Here is a 12,099-nt window from a genome sequence, read left to right on the forward strand (position 1 = left end):
TATATGAGAGAAATTTTTTTTTTTCAAAAATTTGAGAGAATTTTCCCTTTTTGAAATTTTTCATGACTGTTTATAATAACATTTCACCTTTTTAAATAAAGCATTATATTTAGTAGGGGGGTGTGTGTGTGTGTGTGAAATTTGTATTAAAAATCACTGGTAATGAAATTTCACTGGTGTCTGCTTAATGGATTTTTTGGTATTATGACAACCCTAGTTCCACTAAAAAAGAGAAATCGTATAGAATTTAAACAACACTGCACACATGATGACAGAACATTCACTTTTTGGCATTTAACAAGAGGGTCGTCCAGAATCTATGTAAATTAAATTGTTGAAGGATGATATTTTTCTTTTGCCTTGATGTTCCTGACAGAGTTGAAGCGTTGGAGTGGTTTAGCACTCAACCCAGTTCGAGCTCCCTTCTCAGCAGGATTCAGTCTTGGCACTCTGCACTGTATCAACACTCTGTGTGTTTCCTCAACCTTGAGGCTGGAACGCCAGAGGGCCAGTGCAAACAAACTGATACACTTGTGCCAAAAACAAGCCTTTCAAGCTAAAGGGAAGGTTGTGAGGCTGCTGGTGCTTTACTAACACACCGCCCCAAATTCCTGAGCCCTTGAAATGGCACTCATGGCTTAACTTCATTAGTGGGTTTAGATTTAATTACACCTTATTAGGCCTCTTTTTTTAGCAGCTTACAAATATTTAATAAATTTCGAGGTGTTGCGTAGCAAGGGTTTTGTAGAAAGGATAGGAAATTCTCCCAGGCGTGGTTTAGATTTGTATCAGGGAACTGTAGCGCCTAGGGCTGCTGTCAGTTAATGTGCAAGCTTTTTAATCTACGATGTTGGTCAAGGGAAGCAAATGCTGGATGTCTCTTCAGTTTAAAAGTCAATGTGAATTGCTGTTTGCAACCCATTTTTCTTTCACTACCTATTTAAGAATGCAGAAGGATGTTCAACTTGAGTCTATCCAGTTATTTTCAGAGAATTTATTGGATCGTGAAAAGTGGGTGTTGCCCAAATTAAGTTTTGCTAAAAACAATGCATAGCTATTTGACATTATCCAATAGCCTTCATGGATTGAGTGATGTCAGCAGAAAAGTTGTGATTCCATATGTATATATATTCATATATTTAATTATATATAATAGTTAATTATATAATAATAATAATAATAATAATAATATAAATAAATACTATCATTTATAATTTATATAATTTAGGTTTAGATGATATGCTGATTAATATATATGACGTTTGTGTTTTCTATTTTAATAGATTTTAAAATGTTAGTTATTCTTGTCAAGTCAAGTCACCTTTATTTATATAGCGCTTTTAACCCGGGTTATACGGATCTTGTCATGGCAAAGATGAATTTTCATTATTCCAGTCTTCAGTTTCACTTGATCCTTCAGAATATGCTGCTTTGGTGCTCAAGAAATATTTCTTATTATTATCAATTTTGAAAACAGTTGTGCTGCTTAATAATTTTTGTGAAAACTTTGATGCATTTTCATCAAGATTCTTTGATAAATAGACAATTAAAAAAAACAGCATTCATTTGAAATAGAAATCTTTTTAACATTATAAATGTCTTTACTGTCACTTTTGATTAAATACATCCTTTCAGAATAAAAGTATTAATTTGTTTAAAAAAAAAGATTTTTACAGTATGATTAAAGATCGCAAAAATTATTTTATGTCTTTGGAATTAATCACATTATAAATAAATGAGGTCAATTCGAATTTAATATTGACTACAATTTACCAATACTATTCATGCACTAAGCCCGTGTGTATTTCTTTTCTCTCTCTCACTTTCTCTTTTCCCTGACTCTTCTTTTATTTCTATTTTAGGATGTGTTTGGATGCAAGAGACCCTTACTGTGGTTGGGACCGAAAGCAGCGCCGTTGCACCACCATAGAAGACAGCTCCAACATGAGCCAGTGGTTCCAGAACATCACTGCCTGTCCGGTAAGGACCAGCCATTTAAAGAGTCCACCTCACTCACAGAGTCCACCTCATTCACTGCCTCATGCATGACTGATGTTTCGACACATGTCCGCCGTCTCCATAGCGCTCTGACAGTCTCCCTCTGCAGCTTTGAAATCGGTGTTGCGTGAAAGGTGCTATGCCGCATGATTGATAACATCACTTGAGGCAGCTGCTTTGTGGTCATTATTTTTAGGACTGAGATTCTGCACGCACCCAACCTTCAAATTCACACGTTTTTTCTAATTTATTCCAGCTGAGGAACCAAACCACAGATGGCGCATACGGGCCCTGGGCTCCATGGCAACCCTGTAGCCACGATGACGGCGAAGGCACCAGCACGTGTCTTTGCCGATCACGGGCTTGCGATGGTCCGCCCCCTCGCTGCGGAGGTAAAAACTGCGAGGGTCCCACCATTGAGGTGTCCAACTGTTCAAGGCAAGTAAAAAGTTTTTCCTTAAAGCAATAGTTCAGCCACATAATTCAAATTCAGTTATAGCGTTTCTATGATCAGTTTTTTTCCCCGTTTGCTGCCATCCTGCATCTAAGGTGCTGAAACTGAATTGTGTTTTAATGTTTCCCGATCAAAATTCCTTACCGAACCTGTCCTCTTTCTCCTCCATCACGTCACATTAGCCTTATCAAATGCAGCAGTGCTGCCGGAAAAAAAATATTTCTATATCCCAAATGAGAAAATGGGTTTATACCTATCTCTTCTTGCCAAGGTTCACTGATGCTCACTGTTTTTTCTTTCTTTCCTTTTTCTGCAGGAATGGAGGTTGGACTCCCTGGTCGTCCTGGGGCCAGTGCAGCACAAGCTGTGAGATTGGGTTTGAAGTCCGCCAGCGATCCTGTAACAATCCTTCGCCCAGGCATGGTGGCCGAGTGTGTGTGGGGCAAAGCAGAGAACAGAGGTAAGAAGAGCGTTTTTATTTCTTGCACATCTAAATGTAAAAATCAAGACCTGAAACATATCATAATTATATTTAGATATTCATCAGTTATTTAATAAAGATTTGGTAATGTAATTAAGGAGCCTCAAATTAGATTTGATTCACTTTCATACAAGAAAGTTTAATCTTTCTTAGTCGGTTTCTTTTAAAAGGGGTCTTATCATAGATGATTTTTTTAAATAACCCCTCTGGGGTCCACTTGTAATGTTTTTCAGTCTTTACACCAAAAATAGTCATTATTGAGTTTTGTATTACCATTTTTACTCAGTGATCCTTATAATTAAGTCTGCTTTTATTTGCTCTTGTGCCTTAGAGGAATAGTTTACTCCAAAATGAAAAGTCTGACATTATTTTCTCAGTTGCTCCAAACTATATGCTATTACTTTTTTCAATAAAAGTTCATAGTGACCACGGGCTGACCAAGAACAAAACACTATAAAAGTAGTCCATATGAATATATTCCAAGTTTTCTGAAGCCATATGATAATTCTGTGTGATGAATAGATTGATTTATGCAAGAAGAATTTAGAATTTATTATTTATAGATTCATTTATTTACATTTATGCAAGAAGATTTTTTTTGTGTTTGCTGTGTCTGTGTATAAGTCAGCGTTATAGAGTTATAGTTAACTAAAACTAAACGGAAATCTATAATAAAAACCTTAATAATAAAAGAAACGTTTTTGTTACTTAATAAATAAAATGAGCATTACCTGAAATAAAAAAAATATAATATTTATTGCGTTGTAATACATTATATCTTGTCGTAAATAATTATAACCTAATTTAAAATGCATAGTGTAACAATAAATTAAGTGTTATAATGCATTAACTGTGGTTACAATTATTCATGATATTGTACAATACATTATAAGGTGCATTACAAGGCATAATTAATGCATTAAGACTACTTATATAATGCATTATACATAAAGGCTTTAAGTAAATTGTTACCAAATTTTTTTTATTTTAGCTAGTTGACAAGGCAATATTTCTCATTTTAATTTAGTTTAACTCGATGTAGTAATATAAGTAAAACAAAAACTGAAATAAAAATACAAACTGTGAGTGAGTGTGCGTGTGTGCGTGTGTGCGTGTGTGCGTGTGTGTGTGTGTGTGTGTGTGTGTGTGTGTGTAAAAAAATTCATTCTACAAAATACTAGCTGATGCCACATTTGCTGCATTACTGCAGACATATTTTTCTAAATACATCTCTAAAATACAGTAACTATTTATTGTATTGGAACCAGAGTTATTATAGTTAACTAAAACTTAAATTAAAACCACATAAAACTTTTAATACTTGAAATAAAATCAACTTTTTCTGACATTAAATAACATTTAAAGTAAACAAACAAACAAACTTTAAAAAGTTTAACTTGAAGTAATAAAACTAAAACTGAAATAAAGTTAATAAAAAGTTGATAAAAAACTGTTAGAAATATTTAAAAATAAAAATGACAAAAACACAACAAAATTACTGAAACTTTAAGTAAAATGAAAATGAAAACAGAAAATATTAAAATAAATATTAATCCAAAATGTGAATAAAAACTTCATGATATTAAGCGCATTTTAAGTGCAAGTTAAATTTCAAAGCATTATAATCCGATAATCTTCCCCTCTACTGAAGCTGTCAAATGTGATGCCTGTAGTGTAGGTTGGATGTCAGTAACATCAAATGCCAGGTTCACAAGTTTCTCATAACCACATGCAATGTTGTCAAACCTGTGGCAATTTGTCTTATAATATATGACCCCTTTAAACATTTTATCAACTCCGAGCAGGCCTGACTTAAACCCATGATACGAGTAAAACACATTTTTTATGCTCACCAGATTCTGCAATGAGAAGATGTCGTGCCCTCAACCGATCTTCTGGTCATCATGGTCGCCCTGGTCCAAGTGCAGCTCAGAGTGTGGAGGAGGGGTGCACTCTCGCTCCAGGAACTGTGAGAATGGAAATAGCTGTCCAGGATGTGCGCTGGTACGTACACCTGAAGTACACACACACTTACACACACACTCTAGCCTTGAAGCCTCCTGCTCGACTGTGATAACCAAGCAGCTCTCCTCCCAGAAAGATATGTGTGATGTACTGTAAAAGTGGAGCTCATTTGTGATTCAGGAGAGACTGAGTGGACTAGACAAATCTAATACGCAGCACACTGTTTCATTTTGAAGATTTATGCTGTTCTGAGACTGTCACTTACATTAAGCTGATCGTCCACACGGTATGCCAATGGCTTTGTAGTTATTTACATTCATCACCTTCAAAATGAAAAAGAAATAAAACATGCCTATGAAGAGATAGACTTAAAATAAACCTACTCAGAGAAATATTCATTGGAGTAAATGTGTGAATACTTGCCTCGGTTTCTCCTTTGATATACTGTTTCTATTTGTATACAATTTATTTTTAAAATTGTGATGTTATCCCTTGTAAAAAAAAGTAATATATTTTAAATATTTAAGTATAGTTCAAATCTACTAACATATTTACTGACATAACGCTCGAGACTTACTGATATAAAAATTATAATTAAACTTTATTTGGAGTACTACTTGTGCACAATGCATATTTCTTAATATTAAGCCTGCTATGTGCTTTAATGTCACTATTGATGAGGATTGTCTTTGAATAATATCGGTCTTTAAATGCAAGACATATAAAGTGTACCTGAAGTATACTTGCAATAGTTCCACTTTAGCACAGTCAAATATATTTCAGTATATCTTTACAAAAGTACAAGCACAAAATTAGTTGTTCCAATTTAGCAGACTTTAAGTATACCAGTTTAGTATACTAAAAGTACAGTTGCAGGGAATTTTTATTAAGTAGATAAATATGTACATTTATTTGTAGTATACTTAGCTTTAAATAAATATATTTCAAATATATTTTAGTATGTTTATGTTTCACTAGGCTAGCCATATAAAAACTGGCGTGAATTTACACGGGACAAAAATAAATTGAGTCCCAAGAGTAAACGGACTAAGTAAAGCTTTAAAAGGACAGTAAATTGAACTCCAGGAAGGTATTATACACTAAATGATTTTATGATTTATCTTATGTTATCAACAAATCACATCACACCAAAACATGTTATGACATTTTGTGCGGTTATATGCTTTCTATACAACAAAAGATCAAGACAAATCAAAATAACATTCAGTTTTCTAAAATGCTCTTTTGATCTTGCATTTTAAATCGGACAGATTTCTTTGCTCTCCAACTCTCTTAAGAGCTGCAATTAATTCAAATTTAATCAACTTAATTAGGACTCAAATTAACATTCCTTGCAAAGAACTGTAACACCCCCTTGGGTGTCTAGCAAGGATCCATTAAATTTTATTAACTGTTCACAGTGATGGTACAAGAATGAGCTTCACGTGCATCTTAAGAGGTGAAGTAATGTCGCCTGTGCATGAGGAATGAGCAACTGGATGATATCATCTCTTTGTCAAACTTCCTCATTGCAGGAGTACCAGGCATGTAATCTGGAGTCCTGTCCGGAGGTGCGCCGAAACACCCCATGGACCCCTTGGGTCCCAGTGAACATAACCCAGGGAGGGGCACGGCAGGAGCAAAGAGTACGCTACATCTGCCGGGCCCAACTGGCTGACCCTCATGAGCTTCAACTAGGCAAGCGTAAAGTAGAGACACGCTTCTGCCCCAATGACGGGACGGTAACCTGTGATACAGACTGTGAGTGTTTAGATCCTTTTTTCTAATGCACACCCACACAATGAACAGATCTGACTGAGTTAGCCGATACTGCTGGCTCGATGACAGTTCAGGGTCACAGTTCAGCTCTTGCCCACTTTGCGCATGTCGGGCGCCACATTGATTAACTGAATCTTGCTGTCTGAAATCGGGAGAGGTCAAACACTTGAGGTGCACATGGAATGCATTAGAGGCAAGGGAGTGTCAGAATTCACCTTGTGCAGGTTGCTGTGACCAGAATGTTTTTTGTCAGAGATGCTGTAAAACACAGCATGACATTGGTAGTTTTTTTAGTAACCTTGAATTACACAGAAAAAGGCCACTCCTTAAAATAACACACTCAGAAAGTGCTGCAGTGATGCATTCTTTATTAGTCCAACCCGGAAGTTAGCATCACCCTGGTTCCCTCGACAAAAACCCAATAGGATTTTTTCCATTGGATTTTTTAATTCTTGCAAAAAATAAGCGTTGTAAGCAAACAAAAGTTTATGCTTCTTTAATATTTTGTTCATCATGATAATCTTCACGAATGAATACAACAATTCTGAAGTCTAAATGCAATTGCCAGAAATGAAAAGCTAAAAATTAGCTATAAACAAACTATACCATGGAAGCCCATTAAGGTGCCAAAAAAAAAGAACTCTTTCAGTATTTATTTTCAAAGCATTTTCCCTAAACATTTGAGTTAGAATAGTTCATTATAAACTATGCAGTTATAAATACAATGAGGCTGTAAAATTAGACTAGTGAGTCGAGTAATTTCTGGTTCACTGTGATGACTTTTAATGTTCCCAACAACTTCTGTAGTCCCATTTAGGCACTTGTTAGCAAACATCTATTTCAAGACAAGTAAAATCTTTAAAAATATCACAAGAGGTTATTACAGGTGTATCTTGTTGTAGGATAAATGTGAAAATATCTTGACGTTGGGTTAACCACAAACCTTATTTCAGGATTTTTAACCCAAAGCCCATTCAAAAAATGTATTGACTTCTGGATGATAAAACCGGAAGTGCTTAAATGCTCTTCTCCTGGTTTTGACCTACAAAAATTGCAGTGCTCTTTAAATAAAATTACTGTTCACACCAAGAACAATATCTGTGAAGATAACTAATAATTTACATAACTATATTAGTCAGGTGGATTCTGTATCATCATAACATAGTATCAGTAGGCTGGGAAAACATTCAATGGGAACACGCAATATATGTTTTACAGCTCTCGTTGAGGAGCTTCTCAAGACGCCTGGTGTACGACTGACAGGCTCTGGCTGGTCATCGTGGGAGATGTGGTCAGCTTGCACTCAGGAGTGTGCCAAAGGCTACCGCTCTCGCAAACGCACCTGCACCAGCGCAGAGGGCAAAAGCATTCCCACCGCCTGCCGGGGATCTCCAGTAGAATATCAGGACTGCAATCCTCAGCTCTGTCCAGGTAACACACATGCTCAGAAACACGCATGTAAACACAAGCACACTCCAAATGCACATATACATATGTGCACACAAATACACACATAAATAGACTCCCACATATGCTCATAATCAAGGTAGTTGCTCATCGTGCTGGAAAAGCCTCTGTTTCCATTAGAGCGTGTGAAGTGTATTACTGAATTCATTAGCTAATGGAAACCAGAAGCCCCGTAGGGACCTGCTGTGGTCAAATTAAGAGGTTTCACCATAATTCCAAACAGACATGAACTCTTGAATCACAAGATCAAATGAAATTTTCCAGTTAGCACCAAAACTTTAAAGGTTAAGTGTGCAATAAAATGGCATCAAACTGAATTGATAAAATAGCTAGATAATTATATTTAAAAGAAGAAAATGTGAGCGACAAATTTGCCTGCCACCAAGTGGCTTATTTTCTGTAGGTGAACAGAGGGAGTTGCTCATGGGTTGCTAAGATGTTTTCAAAGTGTTTTAGCATATTGCTATAGTATGCGATTGCTAGCATGTTTATTTCTCTCCAGTTTTAACAGTCCTCTTTGGCTCAAACAAACAGAGCCATGTTTTGAAAGTGCTACTTCACCTTGTGATCCTTCACAGTGCAAATTATCTGACCAATCGCATATAGTATGAGATTCTTAGCATGTTTAGGGATGCTAATAGACAGTTTAAGGATGCTAACAAACAGTTTAAGGGTGCTAACATGCAGTTCAAGAGTGCTAACACGGTTTAGGAATGCTCATGAAAAGTTAAATGGTGCTAACAGACATTTCTAGGGTGCTAACAGACAATTTGGGCATGCTAATATACAGTTTAAAGGTGCTAAAATACATTTCTCTCCAGGTTTAACAGTCTTCTTTGGCTCAAACAAACAGTTGAAAGTGCTAATACTTCACCTGTGGTCCTTCACAGTGCAAATTATCTGACCAATCACCCTGGAAGTTCCGAACAGATGGTTTTGTGTGTTTCTTTAGACGTATTGACAGCTACTTGCCAATGCATTGTCCACTCTAAACTCTCTCTGAGTGTGACAAATGAACGGCACCCACAGTATTTGCAATGCTGTTTTCCACTCAGGCAGAAAGGGAAAATAGGATTGAAATAACAAAGCGGAAGGGAAGGGGGTAGGGCACATGGATTCAAACACATTACTGACATCAGGCAACCATTTTAAAAACCATTGTTTTGACCTCAGACATGCACTTCAATTCAGTGACCGGCTTCTCCCTCTGTGTGTGTGGTTGCTGGACTCACTGTGATTGCAATCGGTCTGCCTTCACACTTCAGTCGTGCCCCAGTACACACATGCTAATCCACTGAAGTTAAACAGTGCTTTCTAGTGCAGAAAGAAGGAGCCACCCCTAACCTTCTCCTCCATCAGTCTGATGAGACGTCAAGAGAATGGTGGCAGGGCCTGTTAAAGTGAGAGAAAACTGCACAACAGCAGTGCTTCTATCCTGGTCAGTGCTGGAAAATCTAGTTTATGGTGGTAGCTGTGATTTGGAACATGATGGCTGGTTTCTAGCTGGTAGATCATCTACAAACAAGTTGGTTATACCAGCTTTCGGTGGTCAAGCTGGTTTATGGTGACCAGCTTGGACCAGCTAGATATCAGTCACCACCTTAATCTAGATTTTCCAACAGGATAAACAATGAAATGGAGGTGAACAGCTGGTGTTCATTGTAACAAGAAGTCTCAAGTGTTTGGTGAGGAGCTTTGTGGGTCAAATAAAGCTGTTTGAACCTCCATTCTGCCCTGAACTTTGAATGTCCGGATCACCATCACATCCCATAACAGATGTCTGCTTGCCTTGTCCGCCTTGTGGGAATTTCCAATCATGTCGGTTTTTTTGGATTGTTTTGTGTTTGCCTGTTTGATTGATGCTTTTTTATGTTTGTGTTCGGTACATTGTGTTTGCATCCTCCGCTCCGTCTTTCTTGTTTGCGCTGCATTTGCGTCCGCTTATCTGATGCTTGGATGATTGTGTCCCCCTCCTTGCCTGATTGTTTTGTGTTTGTCTTTGTATGTTGTATTTGTTTGTATGTGTTTGGTCTGTGCAGTTAACGGCGCCTGGTCTTGCTGGTCATCATGGTCGCAGTGTTCGGTGCCCTGTGGAGGTGGGCACTATCAACGAACGCGCACATGCACCAGCCCTGCCTCTGCCAATGGAGGGGACATCTGCATCGGCTTGCACACAGAGGAGGCTCTTTGCAACACGCACACCTGTGATGGTAAGATCAGTTCCAATCCAGAACCACAAATGGGATAAAAAAAAAGCTTTAAGTGAAATGTGCTACAAAAAAAATCAAGGCTCTCCAAATTGAGCTCTAACTCTGTAAGCACAAGATACATTTGGTTTTCAATGTGTCATCTGTCCATCAACACCCATTATTATCACCATTTAAAAATATACAGTTCTATGGAGGCTTATTTTCGCCATGGGATAAAAATATAAAAGGTAATTGTTTTTTTTGTTTGTTTTAATTTTTTTTGTCTAAGTCTATGTCTCACAATTCTGACTTTTTTCTCAGAAATTGAGAGTTTATATCTTATATTTAAAATATATAAAATTTACTCAGAATTATTTTTAATTACGTTTTCCTGTTTAATTATTTTGTTTGTTTAATTAAAAGGTAATTACGACTTTTTATCTCACTGTTATGAGTTTTTTTCTCGTAATTATGAGTTTATATCTCACAATTCTAACTTATCTTTGTTTATATCTTGCAATTCTTTTCTCAGAATTTTCTCAGAAAACGTGAATTGTAAGATATAATCTCAGAATTGCAAGAAAAAAAGAATTGCAAGAAAAAAATAACAATTGCTTTTTATATATTTTTTTCTTAAAATACAAAAGGTAATTGTGACTTTTTATTGAAACGTATAAGCTTCCTCCAAAAGTTTCAACCCTGCTGAAAAGTTCAGCTAAGATTAGCATGGTTGATCAGCATTGGGATTGTATTCACCAGCAAAACATAACTGATGAGGATGGTCAACCGAGGAAATTGTGCTGGTTGAATTGTGCTATTTAAATGGATAATTCACTCAACAAATGACAATTCTGGCATAATTTTCTCCCTCACTTTTGAAATGTCTCAGCATTTGTCTCCATAGAGTGAAATATTTTCTTTTGTGTTCTGCAGAAAGTCAGTGATAGTGGGTTCAAAAATGATGACCGAATTTAAACTTTTCAGGTGAACTATCCCTTTAAGAAGCCATGTGAGCACACCAGCATCCACAGCACAGCATATGCTGGTCTTTTTAATGGTATAGTTTATGACCAACTGATTATCATTGCATTGAAGGAATGATTTCAGACCTTTCAATCACCAGTAACACATTCTTCAGATTCTGAGAGGGGCTTCTGGGGTCCTCCAGGCTACAGATGGTGCCATGTGTGAGCTGCATGCATATAGAAGTGTGCTGTGTGCAACCAGACTGTGGCAGCACAAAGCTCTGTTGTCACATACTGCTGCCATCACTTTAAAAATGTCCCTTTTTTCAAAATGGCCAGCTGTCTCTTTAAGACAAAACTTAAATATTTATGAAGATTGGATCATGTAAAGCCCTGTAGCTTTAACAAATGCTATACTACCTTTGTATTACCGTTGACTCCCTGATTAACACCTCAAATTCATGCTTTTGATGAAAGATCATGTGTTTAATTATAAATCAAGTCCCTAAACTCAGAATGTAAAACATCCCATATTGGTCACTTATAAGGTTCCATTACAGTAAGATTCTGCTTTAAAAATACTTCATGACATATTGTTTGCTTAAGGACAATAAATGAAGATTGATGTAGCAGTTATCGGGGCTGCCTTTTATCATTGTTAACTGTGGATCTGCTTTTTCTGAAATACTACGATATTGACTGGGACTAGTTGCTACTGATCTTAAAGTCTTTTGGATCCTTGATTCAAACATTTGGCCCCTGTTGGCCCCCTTCATAAATGACAAATTTGTTAGGCTCTGG

The 12,099-nt window shown here is 36.7% G+C and overlaps 1 protein-coding gene across 1 annotated transcript in view; it reads left to right on the forward strand.

Annotated features, from left to right (window-relative positions):
• The window catches only part of LOC107660660 (semaphorin-5B-like), a 141,346-nt gene that overhangs the window by 117,497 nt on the left and 11,750 nt on the right, over positions 1-12,099 (forward strand). Inside the window, exons 15-21 of the mRNA XM_016450047.1 lie at positions 1,863-1,980; positions 2,255-2,436; positions 2,769-2,912; positions 4,790-4,937; positions 6,434-6,659; positions 7,896-8,108; positions 10,184-10,354. Coding sequence (XP_016305533.1) covers positions 1,863-1,980; positions 2,255-2,436; positions 2,769-2,912; positions 4,790-4,937; positions 6,434-6,659; positions 7,896-8,108; positions 10,184-10,354 — 1,202 coding nt within the window. The remainder of the gene's footprint in view (positions 1-1,862; positions 1,981-2,254; positions 2,437-2,768; positions 2,913-4,789; positions 4,938-6,433; positions 6,660-7,895; positions 8,109-10,183; positions 10,355-12,099) is intronic.

The sequence above is a fragment of the Sinocyclocheilus anshuiensis genome, unplaced genomic scaffold (genome assembly GCF_001515605.1).
Source record: "Sinocyclocheilus anshuiensis isolate Anshui unplaced genomic scaffold, SAMN03320099.WGS_v1.1 scaffold627, whole genome shotgun sequence".
NCBI lineage: Eukaryota > Metazoa > Chordata > Actinopteri > Cypriniformes > Cyprinidae > Sinocyclocheilus > Sinocyclocheilus anshuiensis.